Source organism: Egretta garzetta, unplaced genomic scaffold (assembly GCF_000687185.1).
Source record: "Egretta garzetta isolate BGI_Z169 unplaced genomic scaffold, ASM68718v1 scaffold377, whole genome shotgun sequence".
Lineage (NCBI taxonomy): Eukaryota > Metazoa > Chordata > Aves > Pelecaniformes > Ardeidae > Egretta > Egretta garzetta.
In genome coordinates this window covers 1166911-1191041 of record NW_009260339.1, presented here as the reverse complement: position 1 = coordinate 1191041, position 24131 = coordinate 1166911, and the positions used below count along the sequence as shown (strand labels likewise).

The window sequence follows — 24131 nt, the reverse complement described above, 5'->3', positions numbered from 1 at the left end:
TTCCCTAATGTGAATACATGTAGTAACATAGTACTAAATACTGTGTTTCTAGTGTAAATAATAGTTAATACTGAATTTTTTAAGATGCAGGATTTTGTCATAGTTATACCCTGTTCTACTGAGAACAAAAGGAAAATTGTTAGTTTTCTTTTTAAGACAAAATTATCATTATTAAATGCTGTTTTCTGAACTAATAACAAGATCACAAGATCTGTTTTGCTGCTGTATTTTTAATGATCTATTATATAGCTGTTTATTGGAGGGGAAAAAAAAAAAACGCTTAGCTGGTTTCTACAAACACTTGGGATTTTTCAGTGGAAGGCTGCTACTCCTGAACTGTAGGTAGTCAGCAGATCCCAGATCTCTCCCACTTCTAATTGCATAATTTTTGTAAATAGTAGTTTAATAAAGACGTTTTTCATTAGCCCTTTTTTTTTTTTTTAAATTGCAGATATTTATTCTCTGAGTTAGCAAGTACAGTGTATGAAGAAAAATATTTAAACAGAAATTTCAGGATTCTTCATTGTGCTTTTTTCCCCCTCTATCAAACAGTAATGTAGATAGAAAAGAGCAAAACTGAAGGATCCCTTGGACTTTTTATAGCATAATGGAAATATAATTGAACTTGGAACATATTTGAAACAGTATATTATTTTCTTTTGTATCTTTTTGTCCACATCTGTTTAATTGTGAATGCAGTACTCATTTAACTTCAGTCAGTGGGTAACATGCTTTTTATTATTATTATTTTATATCTGTTCAGCTGCTGGGTGTCATTGGTAAGTGACACCATGCTTACTCTTTGGGATTTCATCAATTATATTGGAAAAATAGCCTGTCATGTGGGTTTTTTCTTTTTCTCCCTTATAATTTGCTTTTTGTTCAAAATGTTTAAATTCAGTTTTTCAAAAAAAAATAGAAGCGTTCCACAGCTTGCAAAAATCCTGTTTCTAAGCAGATATAACAGGGATGTTAGCAGTATTCATTTCCTGTTCTTCAGTTGCTGTCGTGCTTCAGCCAGAACAGGAAGGTAGCCTGCTCCAAAAATGAGCCGTGTGTATGTTCTTGGTACCTCCTCTACTACCAGCAAGCCATCTGAGATTATGCACTCTTCAGCTGTAATTGTCCATCCATTAAATATTGAACTAAGATTCATTTGATTAAAACCAGTGAACAACTACCAAATGAAAATAACTTTTTTGTTACTAATCATGCGGCGGCCTAGAAGAAGAAGGAGGAGAAAGCCTTGTGTTGCAGTGCAGTGGGTTGCTCCTGTCAGCCAGCTGGACCACATGTGACCAGCAGTCCTAGACCTGTCAGTGCATGCTTATATGTACGAAAATGGAAAAGCTGAATTTTCATTTATTTATTTATTTGTGGGGGGTAAGGGAATGGGGAGGGGGGGAGGTCAAGGAAAAGTTATTTTTAGTATCTGTTCAAAGGAGTCAAGAAAATCAGAAGGTTTTGAATGCATTATAGTAGAAGCATTGATGCAAGATTTCTAGAACTATAAAAATGGTTACTCGTATTAACTGTATAGTTGAGGTAATAATCTGTGATGAGGTGAGTTGTTTTGTTTTACTCATTTTCATGTTTCAATAACAGGTACACTTTGGATGAGTTTGGAACAGCGAGGAGGAGTGCTGTAGTCCGTGGCTTTATAGATGCTCTTACTAGAGGAGGTCTGGGAGGTACTCCCCGCCCTATTGAAATGCACTCCCACGATCCTCTGAGGTACAGTGCCAGAGAGAATGTATATGAAATAATCCTTCTTTTGCCTGTTGGCACTTTGAATCCCTGACACCATAAACTGTTGATTTACACAGAGATTTCTGTTTTATTTAGGTATGTAGGAGACATGCTGGCCTGGTTACATCAAGCTACAGCTTCTGAAAAAGAACACCTAGAAGCTATGTTAAAGCTTGTAACTATTCAAGGTAGTACTAGATTTTAAAACATAAATTGGGAGGTGATGGAAAGTAAGTCTGTGATAAGTCAGAAAGTGTGATTAGTTTCTTATGCTGGGCTTTAGTTATGAGAGTCTGAGCTTAGATTTGCCTGGAAATAATTTTAGAATGGCTAGTGGTTGCATTTTGCCAGAAGAAAGCCCTTAGAAGAGTATTTCAAAAACATACATTTTTCATTTCACTGTGCTTATAATAGATTTACACTAAATTTGTGAAAAGACATTTCACACTGTAGTTGAGAGTTCAAAAATTGTCTCTAATATATATGAACACATACCTCTGAAAACATTGTCATAGGGTTGCTTATTGATATGATGAGGATTCCTGTTATGCCTTGCTCATTTGTTTAGTAATTTTTTAAAATACAGTGCCTTCTTCCTATAATTTGCTTCCTTCAATGCTACAAGTAAAATGGAATTTTTTTCTGTCATGTAACATCATTATAGGTTTATGGAGGTCAAAGTAGGCCACTCACAGACACATGAAGCTTTTTAATATCAAAGCTCTCCTTCATTATCAGAACTACAGGTTCTCATGCTTATTCTTCAGCCCCTTTGCTTTCTTTTAAATACAATGGCCCTATACTTTTAAGACCTTTGTCCTGTACAAGCTGTAGTATGATTTGCCTCCATAGCTTCAGCCAGACTTGTTTAATAAATTAAACGTGTACTCATTTCTAACGAACTCTGTGTAAGAACTGACATTTGCTCTGTATCTGGTGAGTTCTGCAGACTGTATGTCTTAACTGTGTTCTGCTCTGGGATTTAAAGGTAATATTCATTCTCATTTTCGTTACGGCTGGAAGTATTAATTGGCTTTCCTAATTAATGGTATAGGAGCAAGGACACTATTTAGGAACTGTCGTAAATCAAACCAAAGAAACGTTTTTTAACTACAGTTACAGTGTACCATAGAAATAGGAACTGTCGTAAATCAAACCAAAGAAACGTTGTTTTTTAAATACAGTTACAGTGTACCATAGAAGTGAATTTAATATTATTTACTGACAGCATCTCAGGGGGACAGGAAAGCAGGCCTTGTGATGATTGAATGGTAGAGAAAAAGACATGGCAATTCTTTGTAGATGACTATCTGATGTTCCTGCTGTAATTGGAGAGTCCTTCAGGAAAAGCTGGCCACATGGAGGATGTTTCTGTATCTGGTTCTGCTGTTGATTGTGCTACTGCTGCAGCCCGGGCCTGCATTCTGTTCTGAAATTCTCCCACCTCTTTGTGTGGTGCTTTATTTAACTATTAAATCCCTTGGCCTTCTGGCAGGAAGTCGGGCTGAGATGTTATGACCACATAATTACCTATATTTGGAGCATTTCAGCCATAGATCAGAGTACACTATTTGACAGTAAAGAGAGTATAAACTTTTGGGGGGAAAAAATTCAAAAAAATCACCAGGCCAAATTTTTTTTTCCCAAGAGACTAGTATAAACAAGAGATTCAGTATTTCTGTCTGAAGCAAAATATGTTTTCCTAAGCTCTCCAGGAATGGGTTTGCCATCACTGTTGTGCAGTTTTCAAGAAATACAAAGAGGGATTCTTAGCTTCATCCTGGGAGCAACAAAGCCTGGGAGATGCTGTCTGTTAACTGTTCCTCTGCATCTTTGGGAAACTTTTTTGATTATAAAGATGGTTATGCAGTAAGATCTGTAAGGCAAAACAGTACTTAATGGGATACCACTGGGTTTAACAAGAACCGTTTATGGGAAGTGCAGCCTTATGAAGTACCTTGAGATTATATGCTTTATATAAATACAGATCCTGAGCTGGCAGTGGCTAATCAGTGAGTACCGTGTCTATGGTGCCGAGAGATTCAAGCTGTATTCCCTGTACCATCTTCAGGTGTCTGGGTCCACAAGCTACAGCAGCCATTGAGTTAATTTCACTTAGCCATTTAAAAAGTGGACATTTTGCTTATTTGCAGTTATAGATTGAGACAGAGATTCGCAATGCCAGAGGGCAAATCTTCCCAACAAAAATTACACCTAATGTAGGGATTTCTGGAGACTTTAATCACAACTGTTTGTTTGGGTTTTTTTCTGTTCCCTATAGAGGGAGCCCAAGCAACTAGTATAGATAAGACACCTAACTGGGGGTCTGAAGTTAGGTGAGATGGATCTTTCCCTCTAATAGGTCAGTCAAATGTTTTGACTTTAATTTCAACTTAACTAGCTTTTTGCAGATGGAACTGGTTTTATTAATTCAGGTGCCTCTGTTCTGGGTTCAGATTTCTGTTTAAATTCTCCTCTAAGCTCTGTGTAATTTCAGGACTATGGAGAACATGGTCAATTTCAACTACACAAAAACTTACCTTCTCTTCTTAAAAAAAAAAAAAAGCCTTTAAAGAGAACAAACTATATATCCCATAATCAAGTGTTCAAGAATTGCTTCTAAAAAGTTTTAATATTTTAAGCTTGCAAATGTTAACTGTTTAAAATTAATCTGACCAAAAATGCGATTAAAATTTTAAGCTCTAAAAGCACATTCAGAAAAGTTTAACTATTTTGCATTTTACTGGCCAAGCATAAAGCACCTGGTTCTCTTCTTTAGAGCTTAGGTATTCTGCTAACATCAGCCTTCCAGTCTTAGATTTTGCTCTTGAAAGGAAGGGAGAACTGCAGGCACTCTGTTTAAGAGAAGCAGCAGAAACCCATTTTTCATGGAGTTACAGGAACACAGCTGGAGAGCAGAAGCCAAACAAAGTCCAGGAAAGATGTCTCCCTTATAGACAGATACACAGAGAAAAATGATATGTGGTGTAGCAGGCAGCCAGAAGTGTATCTTCAGTAACGAATTGTTTTCTAAAGGTGATTTTGGGTCTCTAAGAATTGTTTATTCCATAATTCTTTTATGTCAGTGTGATGTACTAATACTTGCAACAGTTATATAACCCATTGTGCTGGTCTATTTCTTTTTACTATTTTCTGAATCTAAAATATTCTAATTGGACATGAAAATATATGTGAAGGCACAAGCATGTGATATGTCAAGATTGTAATTCCATGTCCTTTGCTATTTGCAAAGCTGAAACTTTCATACCAAAGAACTTGTTGTTAAGTCAATCTGGTCTAGATACACTATGGCAAATATGTGCTAGGTGCTTGTTATATTGATGAACACTAGAAGTGTGACTGTTCCTACTAAAAAATGTGTAAATTGTTAGGCTGTATCTGGGAGCTAACCATTACATAACAGACCATACATCTTGTGGTTTCTGATCTTGCTTTCTTCCTTGATATCAATACTCAAACATATCAACATATTTTTATTACCTTACCAATTTAGTATGCTGAAATTCTTACAGCCACCATGCTGAAGGTAGGTGTTTCTGCTTATGTGGCTTTCCACTTATCTTGGTATAAAGAGACATTGGCACAGATCTCTGATCTTTTATAATTTTTACTCTCAGAGGTAATCTCTTTTAGTCTGAAATAAGATCTGCAAAATATAGCTTCAGGTCACCTGATTTCTATCACATGTCACAGTCAGTTTGTTTACTGTTCATTGCATGGGTCCCATCTGAAGATGAACTCCTGTTGACAAGTTTTAAATTAGAATTAAAGTATTGCTGTCTCCATAAATCTATTCTGAGTTGTTACTGAAGTGAGAGCTTGAAGATCTGTTGCTTTCAGTTTGATTGATTTATGACAGTACTGGTTGCCATGCAACAATTCATTTGTGTTCCATGAGAAGATAGGGCAATATTCTCTTTTGTATATAGTTCCATGAAAGATGAGTTTCAATTGCTGCTGGGGAGGAAGCATTTGCTAATGCTGCAGCACACGGCAGTGTGGAGGTACATATGTGATTTAATTTGTAACAATGCCATGAGCACGTCAGTACCGAACGCTGACAGACACATGTATTTACGGTACAGGCCTTTCAAAATTATATGTACTATTGCTCCTTGAGCATCTCACTGGCCTTTTTTTTTTTTTTTTCTGTTTAGTTTCATGAAGTGCTGATATTGAGCCTTACTGTGACAGTTTCTTGCTAGACCGTTTATTCTTCCCCTTGCTCCTTCTCCTTCAAATCCCCAGGCGCTATGTTGTGCTAGGAAGCAATTGCATAGCATAAGGTAATGATGCTCCAGGACTCTGTTTTGTCATGCAGCTATTTCTTAATGGCTGGATTTGAAGTTCAGTGGAGGTGTAAACTAGTCTTGTGGAGAAGCAAACATGCAGTTCATAATGCTTTTTATGGAGGAGTAGCTCCTACATTTGTTTGTTTGGTTTATAGTCCTGAAGAAAAGAGAACTATATTTGCATAATCTTAGCATGTGTTTGCATTAACTGTAGGTGTGGAAGAAAATATTCAAGAAGTAGTTGGGCACATCACAGAAGGTGTCTGCAGGCCCCTGAAGGTGAAGTATTTTGTTTTCTTTAGCATTCTAAATAAAAAAAATTGTTCTGTCGTGTTTTTACAGAACCTCTGTCCCCATCTCTACAACATATTTTAATTGCCCTCAGTTAAGAGTTAGATTCTCAATTTTGAGAATCATAAACACCTTCAAAATTAAAAATTCTATATTTCATAGCTATCTGGTTTAAATAGTCATATGGTGAGAGATACTAGGATACTAAATCTATATCTTGATTTTATTTTACTTTTCCTAAAGTTCAGGAGTGCTCATGTACAAAAATTTTGCTTTGTGGTAAGAATATAGGAATGGCAGTAGTGGGTCAAATGAAAAATCAATTTAATTTAGTACCCTGTTTTTCATGGTGACCATTAGCATATGCTTAGGGAAGAGTGTAGAGATTTTGCAGTTGTGTCATGATACTTTTGCAGAATCATTTCCTTGCCTGTTTGTGGACGTACAAAGGATTTAGTAAGCCATAGCTACTGTCTTGGTATTAATAGACCTCAGTAGATTTTTCTGCCTTGAATATGTCAAGTTGATATAAAATGTAGGTATTCACAACATATCCCGCAGGAGGGAAGTGCACAGTTTAACTGTATGCTGTGTGAAAAGCCAGCTCCTTTTGGTTTTGTTTAGTTTAATAACTCCAGCTCTTGTATTGAAAGGGACCATGAAAAATTGTTTCCTACTTTTCATCTTTTTGCTACCCTGATTTGCTGTATTTCTGTCACATCCCTCCACAGTTGTCTTTCCCAAGATAGAGCCCTAGTCAGTTTAGGGGGACCCATTTGATAGAAATCATTAATAGTGATCCGTCAAATTAATGCCTGCCTTACTTATTGGATGTTCTTCACATAAGCACTACATAAAATAATCAAGGTGGTGAAGCTAATACCAATATTTGCCTGACTATGCTAGTTCCATACAGTGTATAAATGCAAGTGTTTTTAAAGTGAAATCTAGTGCGCTAAATAGTAATATAACAAATTCTCTTAGGATGCTGTAGCCATAACAACGGTGTCCAGTTGCCAAATACTTCATCTCAAATAGTTGAGGTAGATTCCAAATACTATACATAAGCTTCTGTTAAGAAAGAGAGAAGGTCTGAAGAGAGGTAAAAATCAAGAAAATGCCATTTAGAATGTCACAGAAGGGTTGAGGTTGGCGGGGACCTCTGGAGGTCATCTGGTCCAAACCTGCTAATCCAGCAGGGCCACCTAGAGCTGATTGCCCAGGACTGCATCCAGGCGGCTTTTGAATGTCTCCAAGGGTGGAGATTCCACAGCCTCTCTGGGCAACCTGTGCCAGTGCTTGGTCACCCTCACAGTGAAAAAGTGTTTCCTGGTGTTTAGACAGAACCTCCTGTGTTTCAGTTTGTGCTTGTTGCCGTATAATTATGATCATCCTTCACAGCCTTTAGGTTTTGACCTGTTGAAAAACACCTGTCACGTTAGACAAGCAAACCATTATCACAGCTTTTTTGGAAGATTTTTTCCAAGCTTTTCTGTGTTCTTCTTGCACACTTGAGTTGTGTTAATGCAGAACACTGGTATTTGAGTTCAGTATTTGTGTGCATTCCAACAAAGTAAGTAGGGGTAGAATCAAACCTTTGTGTAAGTCAGAGAGAGTTTTGGCCTTGATTTGAGGACTTATTATTAGTGCAGTTTCATACAGAATACCTCCAATTTTGATTGCCAAACTCTTTACAATTACACTCTTTTGTTACCTGTAGAAATATCCCCTGAAATACTGTCAGTACAGTTACAGTGCTAATAAAAATGAAAAAAAGCTAAAAGAACAATTAAAGACTTCCCATTGTAGTCTGTATTTTAATAGAATGCAACTTATGTTAATTAACTGCCAGTCTAGACTTCCCAATATAAAATACGCAGTTCTTATTGTTTCCCCTGGGGAAATGTTCCACAGCAAAAAAACCCAGAAAAAAACCACCAAAAACCCCCAAGCAGAAAAGCCTTCATACAATGCAGTTCGATAATTGCAAGCCTTCGTGTTGAGAGGAAACAACAAAAATAGACTCAGTTTGGAGGAGTCTTTTCTATAATACATTGTTCTTTCTGAAGATTGTCCACAATAAGGAAAATAACTGCATTAAGTTCAGGGAAAACACTCTTTGTTGTAGTCTTATAGCACCACAGCTTTTCTAGTGGATTTCTGCTGATGTTTGCAAACCTGTCACTTTGATTTGAGTTGATATTGAAGTATAAAATAGCCTGATAAAAGCCTAGTCGTAGAATTTCTACAAGCACTTTTAAATACCTACAGATTTATGTAGAATTTTCTTGCTGGTTTATGCCTTGACATGTGAATGTATGATACAGTTCCTTATTTTTGAAGAAGCATTATGCTTATAGGCAGTGTAAATTGTCCACATTTCTTATTGATAGTTGGTTTGAAATTTAGGCATCCAAGTGACTCTTGAGTACTCTCTATTGCTGGATCTTACCACAGGGCTGTCATTTCAGATGGAAGTTGGAGGACCCTAAAAAACATTTAAATTTAAGGTCCTCATCTTTTCCAAAGCTCTTAAGATAAGGTCAAAACCAACAAAATGGTCTTGATGCCTTACTTAGACTTCAGATAGTCTTTTATGGTTAACTGATTACAGGATGCATAGGATTAGGAAACTGTAAGAGCTGTAAGTCCAGGACTTCCCTGAGCAGGTTAAGTTTGGTCACTTGCAAATTTTGGTTCTCCTGTGCAGTGAAGATTTCTGGAAAGCAACAATGCTTCTTTTCCTGATTCATTTTTTTTAATTCTCATTTTTGTTTCCTAACCCTAAAATATTTTGGTTTTTTTTTTCTTCTCCTTCTGCTATTCTGTCTTTTTCTTAATTCTTCTGTTTTTAGTTATTGCTATTTTTAATATTTTGTCAATATTTTGATTTTTCCTCTTTTTTCCCCTGCCTTTCTTATTCTCTTTTGCTATACACCTAGCCTATATTAAGTATCCGTGCCCAAATGACCTTTTGTGCAGTGTTGGAGCAAGTATTTTTATCTATTCCTCTGTATAAACATATGCATTGAAGAGGGAAGTTCACTTGAGTGTTGAAATTAGCATCGTGCACTGAGCTTTGCAAATATGAGTCAGCACTTAATTCTTTGGTTTTGGTCTCTGACTTCAATGCAAAGGGAGAGGATTGAGGAAGCATTATCTTGAGTTAATTCTCCCTGCAGCTGGCTCTGACAAGAAGGCAGTACTGCACATCGTGCTCTGTTGAACAGCGGACAAATAACTTGGGAGAACAGGTGGTGGCTGGTGATTTGTGTGTAGCCCTTTCACCCAGGCACCTGGGAGAACAGTGCAGTGATAACTCACTGTCTGTCACTGCTTCATGAGCACCCAAAGACTGACCCTGGGGCAGCCTTTTATGAGTGGACTGAGACTGTGTGTGCCATGGAGACAGGGCATCAACTGTCCGAGTGTAAAGAAAGTCAGCGCTGTTTGGTCTGTGTAGCCAGTTATCTCCTGGTTGAGATAAACAGTCAACATAGCTGGTCCTTAGAAATGTATCTAATTACCTACTGATAGCTGGTATATAATCTCTCCTTTAAGCGAAGGAGAGATTAATCCGGGTGAAATTTTGTCTTTTGGGTAAAACACCTAATACTTCGGATGTTCTGAATTGCTGCATGATGCTAATGATCAACTGTTGTAGTTCAGGGATTTTGCAGCTTTGCAGCTGCTCTTGCTATTCAGTGCTGGGGAGAATTCCATTATGTACTGGTATTAATCCATGAAATGATCTAATTATTTTGAAATTTTCCTTAACAAGTTGCAACACAAATCTATAGGAAATGTTTTTTTGTTGTTGTTTCGGTTTGGTTTTTTTTAAAGAATATGTATAGCTGCTTGTTTTCTACCCAGAGGCTTGGCAGCCCAGAAGCACTTGAAGTTCAATCACTTGAAGAAGTTCAGGGAGAATGTTACAGTTAACTGGACATTCTCTTGCTAAATTTATTTCTGGTTAAATTTATTTTTCAAAAATCAGACATATATTGCATATAAAGTAGTAGAGGTTGGCTTTTGGAATGTACAACCTGAAGGATGCTTGTATTTCTTTATTCTGCAGGTTAGAATTGAGCAGGTCATTGTTGCTGAGCCAGGAGCAGTTTTACTGTATAAGATTTCTAATCTTCTCAAGTTCTACCACCATACAATCAGGTATGCAAAATTACAAAGTGTGTTAAAGATGGCTCTTTTTTCTTATTGTATATGTAGATATTAATATAGTAAAAAGAGTATTTTCGTGGCTTAGTTTTTGCTCCGTAGTATGGAATCAAGGAGAAACATGCATGGTACCAGGGAGGTGCCATTTATCTTTTGTCACTCTTCAAGTCATGTGGAATCTGCTTTGGAATATAGCATCAATTTGCCACAGAAACTGTTTCTTTATTGTTTTGTGTAGATACAAGTAGTATGGAAAAAACCCGCAAACTACACAAATCATTTAAGGTGACAAAGTCAAGTCCCCTTTGAGAAAATGCTAGAATTAAGTTATCTCTAGAACTTAAATTTTTCTTTTCTTCCTGAAACACCTATGTTTGGATACCATTTATTCTAATTATGCGCTTGCATTGTTCTATTGGGAAGATACTTGCGCCATTCCGTATCTTGCTGTTTGAAGGTGCACCAATCATCTTCTGACCTGCCAGATGCCACCAGGAACACAGAAACTGGAGAAAAGCCAGAATCTCTGGTTTTATGCATTGTGTCATTTGCAGTGGTTCCTGTTGGTTAGAAACAGCAATAGCAGGAAAATTCTCCTCCACAACCTTGAACTCAACTTCCAAGAACTAGAATCACTAATATTAATATTTGAGCTTCTTTTCTGTCTGAAAAGACATTCAGATGTTGGGCAGACGGGGGTAAGTGGTTCTTGGGCATCTCCCACTGTATTTAAAATCCTCAATTTTGATGGCACTACAGCTCTGTGGTACAACACATATGAGACTTTTTTTTTTTCTTTTATAATATGGAACAAAACATATTTTATTCCTAGTCTCACTGTCAAAACAGCTGAAAGATTTTTGCTGTGATTTTTTGGTCTCCAGAGTTTGTGTTTCACAGTGGTTATAAAGCTTCGTGCAATTGAAAATGTGATGTTAAAATGGAGGGTCTTAGGCAGTCTTATCTGTTGGTTTCTGTCTTGATAACAATACATTGTTAGAGACTACTGAGGTACCTTCTGTCAGCTGAATAATTTCCTCTGTATAGAGGAAGCGCACCTGACTAATGAAGGGAAAATCCAATTTGAGAAATAGTCTATTAAATACAACAAGATTATAATCTGAAAATCAAGCTACAAGTTTAAATTAATCCTATTAAGATGCAATGAATTTTTACTGCCGTTTTTGTAGCTTAGAAGTGCTTTTACTTTAGACGGTATATCCATGAGAAGTGCATAGTCACGTAGGGTCATTTAAAGTTTATGTGGTATTCATGTATAATGTCAAGTATAATAACTTGACACTTGGAATAACGAGGTATGAGTTCTTGGTTTTTTGGAGATGCCTAACATCACAATGAAGAAACAAAAAAGATGATACTATCCCTAAAGGACAGTTTCACACAGTAAAGTTATCAACCCTTTATGTTTATGTAATCTATTTTCTGTAACAGAAGTAGATTTACATAATAACAAAACAAAAATACAGTAAATTTTAGATTGCTACTAAAAGGTTTGTGCAGAGCTTTAGATAGCCTGCACTTAATATCTGCCTAATGACATAGTTGATAATGCTTTTTCTCACAGTCACCTTGTGAGTGAATCTCTCAGTTTATATGGAGGACTGTTCCCTACAGTAATTTATTGTAAATTTTCAATGTTGAAAAAATTGTATTTGAAATGCTGTCTAAACTCTCCAACCCTGCCATGTTCCAACTGTCAGATTATTTAATTAATCTTAATTTTGTTTTCAGTGGTATTGTAGGAAACAGTGCAGCCACACTGTTGACAACAATTGAAGAAATGCATTTGTTGAGCAAGAAGATATTCTTTAATAGCCTGAGTCTTCATGCAAGTAAACTAATGGACAAGGTTTGTTTCAAAATCATACAGCTTTCATGTTACAAAACACACACTTCCACTTCCCTTTTGTATAGTAAGATTATTAGATGGATGGCTGTTTTATTTGCCAGCTTTTCCTAAAATTGAAGTTTTGTAGTTTCTATGTTCTAGCTATGGAACTACATCTAAAAGTTTCCTGTCTATATTTTAATTCTTCTAACTTTTATTTTTGTGAAAATACAGCTAAAATAATGTTGTTAGCAGCATTTGTTACAGAGCAACAGAGCAGTTTACATGTTTTTAAAATCTATGACAAGCAAAAAATCAGGAAATTTCCCCAAGTGCAATACAGCAAAGTCAGCTGATTGAGCTGGATAGTTTGTATTAATGCATCATCAGATCAATAGTTAATTACTCATGTGCATAATTCCTTTCTTGAAGTTATGAAGTATATTTCAAGATGGTAAGCTAAATAAAAACAAAACTTGGGCTTTTTTGTCCTTTATAAAAATAGTTTTACCCCATGAACATGTCTGCTGTTAAAAACAGAATATGCATTTGTTATACCAAACTGTACCTAAGCCAGAATCACTTTCCTGGTATCTTTCCCTCTCCTGGGATCTCTTTGAATTGCATTTCAGCGAACTTCCCACCGTTCCGTACCTAATACAGTTCTTGTTAAATTCTCCCTGCTGTATATCATGTTGCTGTTGGTGGATCCGCCCATCCACCTTTCTAAAATCTAAGCAAAGTAAAAGAAAATCATTAGGCTACACATCCTCTCCATTTCCTGGGGTTTTGATCTTCATCCAGTATCTCTGACTGAGATGTGATGAGTTGACTAGGCCCTAAAACAAGGAAGAGATGCCTTTCTTTATTCCTAGTTATTGCACAACCCTAGAGTTCAAAAAAGCCCTCACTTTACTGTTTTTTCCAGATTAAAAAAAAAGTTTGAAAAGTGGAAAACAGTGTAGTTTTATAAGTGTATTTGTAAATTATTTGTACTTAACTTACAAGAAAGAAACAAAAAGTGCATAGATTTAAAGAAACTATTCTTTGTGCGAAGTCTTGTAGTTCACTGGCCGTTCAGTGGGATTTTCTGAGTTTGGTCAGTGTTGTTCTGTGGTCTTAAAGAAGTTTTCTCATTCTGCACAGTTTGTGTCTGGTCCTAATTTCCTGTCTTTCTGCAAGGGCTGAGGAATGACTTTCTCAAAGGATCAGTTGTTCCTCCTCATCTTCTTTTCCGTATATCCTCCTATAGTGAATCCTTTAAGTAGTTTCTTTCATTAATCAGGTGACTCCTCAGTTGCTACCACCCACAGTCCATACTACTAAAGTCCACTTAGTACATTGTTGTCATGGGGTATTTCCATTTGAATACAGTGTCATTGGAGTAGTAGTTCCTCTGCTACTAATGCTTCTTCAAAGGTCAGTTAAAGTTTGAATTCATAAAATGTACAAAGGACTGGGACAGTATGAATTTACCAAAAAAAAAAAGCTTACGGCTTGCTGTAGGCATATGATCGCTGTATATGAATTCCTCAGAATGTTTTATTTCCTAATATGTAAGCTAAAAGAAAATATCTGTGTACTTGTTCCTTTTATGAAGAGAAATCAGTGGTGGACCTTAGCAAAAATAGATGACTGCTCTTTACTTACAAAGAATGTGCAAACAAAGTCATGCTTAAGGAAAGACATTTTCTTGGCTTGAAACTGTAAGACAGGTCTGTGTTCATCTCTGTTGTATTTAGCTCTGTTTTATCTATCCTGCTGGGTCATACGTCTGTACTCAAACAAGATCCAGCATAATTTTTCTGTTCACATAACTCAAAATCTTTGTACTTGTGGTTTGGGCAATATGCTATTTTCAGTTTAGAGACAAGTAGAATTCAGGAGAAGAAGGAATGATAAAGGATTGTGATCCCCCAGTTCATAGTGTGTATTCTTTGTATGGCCGCTATGGGAAGGTTGTGGATTCCTCTTTGCCCTCTTAGTTCCCCTTCCTTCAGCCTCCAGCCTGGCTGTAACTGGCTCTAGACACTGCCATTGTTTTATAAAGGTGTCTAATTTAGTTTTACTGATGTTAAATGAAGGCAGTGATGGCACTGCCACCTTCCATGGCACTTGGTTATGAATAACAAATGGCATACCGAGCATACCATGTAATGTAAAAAGATCGCAGTGTTGCTCTTTCTCATAACACTTTTTATAAATTAAATCTGAAACGTTGAAAATTTTACATTGCATATATGCCCTATGGAGATCTTTCCTCAGGATATAATTGAGGTCAAAAGCTTAAAGAGACTCAGAAGAGGATTAAATATATGAGTAACAAAGGCATCCACATTCCTGTGCTTCAGGAATTAACAATGAGGTGACTCTGTGGGTGAGAAGGAGTCTTACTGCACTGATGTGTAGTTCTTGTAACTGAGAGTTTTAGACAGTCCTCTGAAGCACCTTATATTATTTCCCTTTATAAGTGGACTACTGAATTGGTAGAATGATGTTTTATCTCCTCATGACTGAAATTAGTTTTACTTCACAAAGAATACAAACTTAATAGGCTGAATTACACTCAAAGAAACATTTGTTTCCATGAGATAAAGACCCTATTTTATCATAAATTTAATTTTTCTGTTACTTAGTTTATTGTGTGTTACTATACAGATAACCAGCTTTTATGCGTTTTCAAATATCTTCATTAATTTAGTAGCAAATGTCACAATCCTTTTACATTTTGAGGAATCTCAAGGTTGCTTTTTATCATCCTTTTTATTAATGTGTGTTCAGACCAAAGTTGTGTATATGTGTTAGTAGGATTCTCTTCCCATCTCAACCTTTTTACCAGCTCTGTATGCACTGCAACTGCTTCCAGATTTATTTTTTTTTTCAGAGAAGATTAAGGCACTGGAAAATAGTCCCTTCGTGCTTACATATACAATTGCAAAGGCTTCATGGCTGCTCCTGTTAGGCACAAAGAGAATACTCACTTGTAAAATCAGTAAATTACTTTTCACTTGGACAGTCTGGAAATCATGGTTCCTTATTTCCGCTTGTTTTTTGCATCTTAAGGCATTGATAAGCCTGTTTCAAAGAATATCAGCTCTCCATTACTTTGATTAAAATATGTTTCTTAAGGAAATTTAAATAACTTTGGAAATAAATTAAAATACAAGGTGTTCTTAAATAAAAAAATACTATTATTTCTATAAACTTAAGTGATGAATATAGCCTGTGTGAGTTACACCATTTTAATGATAGTATTCCCTCAGTATCATCAGTTGTTGCTGATAATCTGAAAATCGTAAGCAAGAAATTCTGAATGGAATTTAATTCTACAATTTTTATTCAATTTAAAGAGAATGTAAGTGTTTTCTTAATTGCTGTTTGTAGCTACAAAATCCAGAAGACTTAAGTCATAATTACCAGTGAATTTGTAACTTGACAGGAGTCTCTTTAGCCCTGTGCAAATTCTCTTGTGCTGTAGTGTAGGGAGAACTGTCTAGAAACACTGGTGTGTCACTGTGTCTTGCTGTGGTATGCTTTTTTAATATCTACAGTCTATCTAGTAGTTGATAGACCAGAATAGTATTTAAGGAAATCTTTCTCTTAAGTATAGCTAGTTGGGAACTTTTTTTAGACAAAGCAGGTTTCACTAAATCTGCTAACTCCTTAAGATCCCTTCCTTTGGATGTGTAGGAATGACAGGATGTCCTCATCACCACAGACAATTTAATTCCCTAGGTTATTGATTATGCTGAGTTGAGCACTGCCTTCAAACTGCCTGGGATTTAATTTCTGAAGCACAATGGGAAACTGAGACTTCAGGCTCTTCTTTCTAGGACAAGAAAATAGCTTCCTCTTCACATCTATTTTTGAGAAGAGTCCCGTATTACATAAGGAGTGTCACAAGCACAGAGCTGTATGGAAACTTAAAGGTGGTCTTAGATCAGGATTCTCCCTCTTGGTTGTCAAGCCATCAGTGTAAATGATACAGGGAAATCCCTGGTTACTTCAGAGTACTTACTGGCTTGCTCAGAAGCACTTTCCTACGAACATTTTTTTTTGTTACATCAGAAAATCTCAAGCATCCTGGTTGTAATCTGAAAATAAGGTAGTCAGCAGTTCTCACAACTTGAGACTCTTCAGTCTGAGAAACCTTTTTATGGTGTTCTCATTCAGACGTCTCAGGGAGCTCTTTACAATCTGAAATCTATGTAACAGAAATATTCAGCATCCTGCCTGAAAACACGTCCATTGTTATCAAAGAAAGGCAATACACAAGGGAGTCTCTTTGGCTCTGATACTCCTTGAAACCTGTCATGAAGCTTGGTAACAGAGTAATTGCAAAGCCACTTTGTTTTCAGGGTTTAAGATGCCATTCACAGCTTTGAGATTCTCAGGTCGTCATAGAGCTCAATGCTGACATGATACAGAAATTGTGCATCACCACCCTTCTCCCATGTCACTGAAGGTTCAGTGCATCAGCTTTTACTGCAAGCGTTGTCTCTCCTTTGCATTGTTGGCTTTTATCCTTCCGAGGCAAGGTTGGGCAGTCTTGCCAGTACTTTCTAGCTCTGCTAACAATTGGTTTGTTCTGGTTCTTGGTTCAACCAGAATGTTTTTTTGGCCAATGTTAGTGTCCCTGTGCTGAAAAATCACGTTTGCATTTGTTTCTTTTTAGCTTTCTTGGACCCAGCCATGCTGGTAAAGCAGATCGGAATTATAGGTTTGATCCTTATCCTTTTACTTGTTTCCCTTGACCCTGTGCCAATAAATCAAATGTTTAGGGATTTGGGATTCTGCTTGTGTTACTCACTTATCTGGATCTAATGAAGAACAGCCTGGTACAGATTACCATTTTACAGATGATGATAGATTCAGGAGAAAATACTAAATGAAAATAATTATCAAAACAACAGAAACTGTTCCAATGAAGCTGGAAGCAAAGCTCAAAGCGCCTAATGCACTGGAGTGGATGGACTGCTCTTTCAGTTCTCTCATATTGAGAGAATTGTCGTTGAAAATCATGAGTCCCCTGGTGAGGCATTTTAACAGGCCTGTTAGACTAACCTATGCCAGCATGTTTTATTGGACCTGCTAATACATTAGGAGAGTGGGAATTTCAAGCACACCTGTCCTTATTCTGGCTTCCGTAGTACTCCAGAACAATTATTAAAGGAAAGAATAATTGCAAACACTGAATTAAATGGAATGAGAGTTATCATAAGGGTACTAAAGAGAGATTATGCCAAACTAACCTGTCATCTGCTGTCTGAGCTGTGTTAGAAGACTACTAGTAGAGTACCCCAAATTAAGTTTGGGGATTGTTATTCCTCAATGCTGTTCTTTTTAGAGTAGATATATGCAAATTAAATGCTGTGATCACATTATCTGTTAAGTTTGTCAGTGGGAGAGGTATTAAAACATTGCATGGGAATAACTGTAAACCTCTCCCTCATAATTTGATTTCTGTCAGAAAGAAACCTGTTAGGTTTCTGGGAAACCAGATATGGGGCAGGTTAAATGAGGCTGGTTGATGCTGTGATCTGAATGCTGCTGTGGTTTTGAATGGATCCATGTGAACAAAGCAAAGCTAGTAAGAATTTTTCTGTTGTCTTTTCTTCCAAGACCAACCTGATAGCTGAAAAGAAAAGCATGCCATTAGGCATTCTACTTTGGTGATCTCTGTAGGATCCTAATAGGACTCAAAAGAACTTAGGACAGCTTCTCCGAAGGTTCTCTGGTAGACGTGCACTCAAGTTTCTTAGACTGCTGCTGTTTAACTATGATGAATATTGTCTCAATTTGTAGAATGAACTGTAGTTGATGCTAATCAGTTGTAACTGACAGGATGAAACATCCAGATAACTTTCTACAAGGTTCCACGTCTGTAGTGCTTTGTCTCCACCCCCTGCCAGTGAGGTTTTTAAAAGACTGTATTAAAAGCTGGTTAGGCCTTTAAAAAAGCCACCAGCCTTTTGTCTGTCACTCTAAGCAGTGCTTTCCCTGGGGAGTTCTGTGTCTAAAATTACCTTCTTGTTTTATTTAATACTAGTGCCACAGAATTGCAGAATGGATGAGTTCATCCACCTCTAGCGATCATCTAGTCCAGCCATCTTGGCTCAGAGAGTGCCATCTAGAGCAGGTTGCCCAGGACTGGTTCCAGTTGAGTTTTTAATACCTCCGGGGGTGGAGACTCCATAACCTCACCGTGCAACTGTTTCCAGTGTTTGACAAACCTCACAGTACCTGTGCTTCAATCTGTGCCCATTGCCTCTTGACCTAGCACTGGACACCACTGAGAAGAGTCTGTCTCCCTCTTCTTTATCCCTCCTGTAAGGTATTTATACATATTGATAACATCCCCCTCAAACCTTCTTTTCTCCAGGCTGAACACAACCTGTCCTTGTGTAGGAGATACTCCAATCCCTTCATGAACTTTGTAGCCCTTTGCTTGACTCACTCCAGTATGTCCACGACTTTCTATACTGTTAACTTTCTAATGTTCAAGTAGGAGAGTATACAAATAGTTTTTATTGCTTGCCTATACAGTATTTTCAGTACTCGCAGATGCACAAATGAGCTTCTAACAAAGATGCTCTCCTTAATATCTGCTTCAGTCCTTAATAGAATTAACTGTGTTTAATAGGAACAAGAATTGCACATTTTTTTTTCCATTTAACCTTCATTGTAAATGAGAAAGGGAACAGTTAACATACATGCGCTCTCGTCTTGACTATTGATACTGCCTTTTCTTTTTCCTGTATTTTCCTTTGCTGTTTGTTAAATCCTTCAAGACATCCTTTGAGCTACTTGCTCTCATCAGCAGAGAAGCCTGCTCTGCATTGTATATTTGGAGGAAGATTACTGGCTTAGTAACTATTCCCCACTGATTGATACGCAGAACTTTAAATGAAGATACAACCTTTTATACAAAACCTTATGTACAGCTTTTAGTGTCTGTTGTAATTTTAGAAGAATTTTAAAAATTGGGAATTTCTTCTTGTTTTCTTTGAAAGGCTGAACAGCTGGTTGGCCTCATTTCTGCATGACTGAACTGCTGGTTATAACTGATTAGACACTTAATACTGTGTTAGAGTATGTCTTAATGCTGTTGAACTAGCTGCTACAGAACTTCTCTGATAATTTTTTAGTTAGCTCCTGTCTGGCTTGCAGCTGAAGCAGGTACTTCAAAAGTAGAATTCAGCATGCATTTCAAATCTATTTTTCTGGAAATAGGATCGATTATAATTTTTAGTGCACGTAAAACACTCAGGGCATCAATTTATTTTTTTTTGTTAGAATAGCAATTTAGCTCTCACAAATTGAAGTCAGTAGGTTCCTTAATAAATTAGACACAGCTGTTTTTAAATTTTCCTTTAATTCTGAAAAAAACCCCCAATATATATTCATGTGCAAAAAGTTAGAATTTTCAAAATGAATATAGAACTGCTTTAATTTTCCTTCCATTTACTGATAATTCTGCCTCTATTGCAGTAGTCAGAAATCTGAAGCTAACCCAAATAGAATCTAACAATCTAAACCTTTTTTCTTTGCCATATTTTATTCTGCCATAATGTTGTTCCTTGTTCCCATCTAGAAGATGGTAGACTTCTAAAAGAACAGATTAAATGAAAGATGAAGCCAATTTAGTAGCTTCTGACCATCAGCTACTTCAGGAGACAAAAATTCTGTGCAAAGAAGCCTGAAATTATCATTGCCGTGATCTGTGTGTGGTGGAAATGAAGACTCCATCAAACTCCACTCTCAAATTAATGCCAAAATATCCCTGCACACGGTCCAGTTCAGGTCTGAGAACAGTGTGTTCAGGGCACAATCAATACCCCTAATAATAACAAGAATAAACAAGAAGGAGGTCACTCAGTGCTGTAAATTTCAGTAAACTTTACTGCTAATCAGCACTGAGTAAGTGCCTCTTTCTGAATTAACTGTTACTTCATTGCTAGAATATTTGGTTTATGCTTTCAAGACTGCTTAGGGTGAACAACAACTGTTCTCTGAACCTGTTAGATTTAGTTTTCCAATAGTTCCTCGAATTCAGTATGCGATCTCTTGGAAAGTGAGAATAGAGGAACACTTTGTATTCAGAAGGATGCAAAAAGGTTTTGTTTGATCCATCTTGGTAACAGTGTGGGGACATGTGTGGTATCTCAAATGTTTCGAAACACACCAAGTGTGAAAGCTAGGCCTGGCTCCAAAGAGAGGGAGTTGTTTCTGCTTTCTCTGGTGGTGTGTTCATTAGGTACAGATTCGTTTCCAGAAGGCTCTGTAATGCTCCACTCTGAAAATGCCTGTTATGCTCTCCTTCTTGGTTTCTTTTGCCATCAGCCTCTGCCCCTTTGATACATTTTCTTCTTCCTTGGAGGCTCAGACATCCATGTTGGTAATCAGTATTTCTTGTTTGGGAAGGCATGGAACATGTTGCCTGTGGCTTGGGGATCCATCCAAAGCTATTGTCTTTTCTTGTCGAGCTGGAGTCTTAAGAGCATTGCAGAAGTGTGCACTGCCTTGCTCTGCTGCACCCCCACAGGCCAGTCCCAGTCCCAGCCAAACTTAGTTCTCCTTACATCCTTCTGGAATGAGATTATGCCTTGAAGGGTTAGCTTATTCTGTATTGCTGGGGGTCTCCTTCCTCTCACATGATCCAGCCAGATCTGTGTTTGCCCTTGGATAAGCGGGAGACATGAAGGTGGGAAGAGGGTTGTTGGCAGAAGGAAACGTGGCCAGCAGCCTGGGTTGTAGTAAGGGTCTGGAGGCAGCAGGAAGCCAGTTTGAGGCAGCATTGAAGACAAGAAGATGCAACTACCTTTGGAGTGGAGCCTGAGGAATGTGGGTTGGGAAAAAGAGATGTGCTAGGTTTTATATTATATAAACATTTTATGAAGCGTTTAGTGGGTATCTGCCTGTTATAAAGAAGGGCTAAAGTATGTGAGCCTATGTTAAAAATAGCGTAGAATTTCAGTCCATTTCAGGTGCTCCAACTTTTCATAATTTGACTCAGAAAGTGTGTTTATTCTCTTAAGATTTACAAACTTTTCTTCTCTTTTTTAAACATCTGCACTTCCTAATTCTCATTTTTGAGGTATGCCTGCATTCCAGTTCTTGCAGTGTTGTTTATTCTCTTAAGATTTACAAACTTTTCTTCTGTTTTTTAAACATCTGCAATTCCTAATTCTCATTTTTGAGGTAGGCCTGCATTCCAGTTCTTGCAGTGTCGTTGCAGTTTATGTAGGTGTACATGAGTTAGCTTGTGCAGTTCATTTATGTGCTGGTAATCAAGGTACAAACTTGCTAGGGGTTAAGGCTGTTGCATCTGTGACTGCAGCTCTCATACTCAGCATGGTAAGGGCTGTGCAGGCTTGTCAAGAGGTCAACTTCATTCAACTGCTGCAATATGGTCCTAATATCCCAGAGCTCTGCCTGCACTGGATTCTGGAGTGTTTACAGGAGATCCTGCTCAAAGTGGGCTCAGTAGTGCCAACAATGTGGCTGTTCTTTGGCACCTAATCTAGCAAAGGTATTTTTTTCACTACCAAAACCGGCAGTGTTTGGGTTTCTCTAGATTATAAAATAGGCACAGTCTGAATGAAAGGAGAAAATTTCAGTTTTGCTTGTTTGTCACTGAATGAGATGGTTATGCTGAAAGTTGCAGGCAATTATTGCCTGAAACATGCTAGATTTGCCCAGTGTCAAATTAAAGAAGTTCTCTGCATGGCTTCACATAATTTTATTATTAGCTGGTTGCATTTGTGTTAACATATTGGATGACATTTGCTGTAAATGAAATTTAAAAAAAGCCAACAAACAGATCATCTTGTTCTTCAGGTTGAACTCCCACCTCCTGATCTTGGCCCAAGCTCTGCACTAAATCAGACCCTTAACTTGCTACGGGAGGTTCTGGCATCTCACGACTCATCTGTTGTTCCGCTGGATGCCCGTCAAGCTGACTTTGTGCAGGTATAAGAATGTTTGACTGCTCTGAAGAGGAGAGGGGGGAAAAAAAAGTATATGTAAGTTAGTCTTGGTACACAAAAGATGGGTGAAACATTAATCTTTTTTGTCTGGTCCCATTTTGGAGCTTTCTACCAAGCCTGAGTTTGTAATGTGAATAAGAGGGTGACTAACAAAGTGGATAATTACAGTACAGTATGGAGTGCTACTCTTGACGCAGTATCTAAATTCCGTTATCCAATTACTACTCCATTAAGTAAATACACCCTCAAGATTGCACAATTACCAATTATCTAATCTGGGTTACTCTTCCTCCTGCTAGGTTGGAATCTGTTCTCAGGTTTTTATACTTTTCCCATCACTATGGTAGCTGATCACCTGCTGACAAATCCAGTAGAAAACTGCTTTCACAGTTGGAAACTCTCATTTCTCTTTATTCTGCTTTGGGGAATAAACACATGATAGAGACAGAATGAACTTAGAAGCCTCGTGTGACATGATTTCCTGCCTCCCCTCCCTCTTTTCTGTGTGTTTGCTATTTTAGGTTCTGTCTTGTGTGCTGGATCCGTTGTTACAGATGTGCACTATGTCTGCTAGTAATTTGGGGACAGCTGATATGGCAACCTTCATGGTAAATTCACTTTATATGATGAAGACTACTTTGGCTCTCTTTGAATTCACTGACAAACGTCTAGAAATGTTGCAGTTTCAGGTAAGCTTTAACAGCCCCAAAAGAAAATGAACTTATTACTGATTTTTGCAGACTCTGAGTTGTGATGTGAACATATTTATCTTTGATAATGTTGACTTTGGGTTAATTCTAAATCAGGGAAATGGGATAAGAGGGCTTCTTATCAGAGGCCATAAGCAAGTAGCAGGTATCAGAGCTTACAGTACACAGCATCCTTCGTTTTAAACAGACAAAAAAAATTATTAGGAGATTTGTTTTGGTTTGGTTTAGTTGCAGATAAACCTGTATCAGTGAACGTTTTCATTATCCTAACCATTCTAATATTTATTTGCAAACTGTGAGAAGAAACGAATGGAAGTTGAAAGCTCAGTCAAATGGCTGACTATATATTCCATCATATAATTAATACTAGATCATCGTCTACTTTAAACTAGAATATAGTATAGCTGAAGTTACTGCTCCAATCCTTCTTTCTACCTTTCTGTTCTCATTTGTTTGGTTTCACGTAACATGCCAGGATAGTAGTTCATATGTGGTACCATTTTGAAATGGAAATGTAGTTTAGAAAACATTGACGTGGGAAAATTAGGCACTACCCATTTATAGTTTTGCTACATGAACATCTCGGCAATATGTCTCAGGAGAGCTTTGGGAGCTGGGGGGCTTGGAAAAAGGTCACAACATCTTATTTGAAGGCATCAGTAAAGATTGGCTGTGAGCCATTTTTCTCTTTCTACTCCTAATTAGAATTTCTAGCACCTTTTAGCTCTGAAACAAACAAACAGACAACGCTACCAAACTGTCTGAGGCATTTCTAATTTCCATTAGCAGAGTTTCTTTTTCACAGTAAATGTTGCAATTGATTTCTTCTTCAAATAAGCAGTAGAACTGAAGGTTATGCATTTACTTTCTTCAAACGTTTTACAAATACAGGAACAGACTGAAAAAATATCTTTAAGATTATACATAAGTAGGTATTAAAGTGGAGTTAGAATGGCATATTTAATAAGAGAAGCATTTTTCATAGGAAAAAAGAACTCTCTAAGACAGTTAAAATCTCCAAATTGAAATATTAAGATTTTCCTCCTGATTTAAA

At 37.2% G+C, this 24131-nt stretch overlaps 1 protein-coding gene across 1 annotated transcript in view; it reads left to right on the top strand.

Moving 5' to 3' along the window:
* Nucleotides 1-24131, top strand: part of COG6 (component of oligomeric golgi complex 6) — a 60680-nt gene that overhangs the window by 24346 nt on the left and 12203 nt on the right. The window contains exons 9-15 of the mRNA XM_009642623.2: nucleotides 1606-1734; nucleotides 1846-1937; nucleotides 6277-6341; nucleotides 10432-10523; nucleotides 12282-12399; nucleotides 22219-22350; nucleotides 22889-23056. Coding sequence (XP_009640918.1) covers nucleotides 1606-1734; nucleotides 1846-1937; nucleotides 6277-6341; nucleotides 10432-10523; nucleotides 12282-12399; nucleotides 22219-22350; nucleotides 22889-23056 — 796 coding nt within the window. The remainder of the gene's footprint in view (nucleotides 1-1605; nucleotides 1735-1845; nucleotides 1938-6276; nucleotides 6342-10431; nucleotides 10524-12281; nucleotides 12400-22218; nucleotides 22351-22888; nucleotides 23057-24131) is intronic.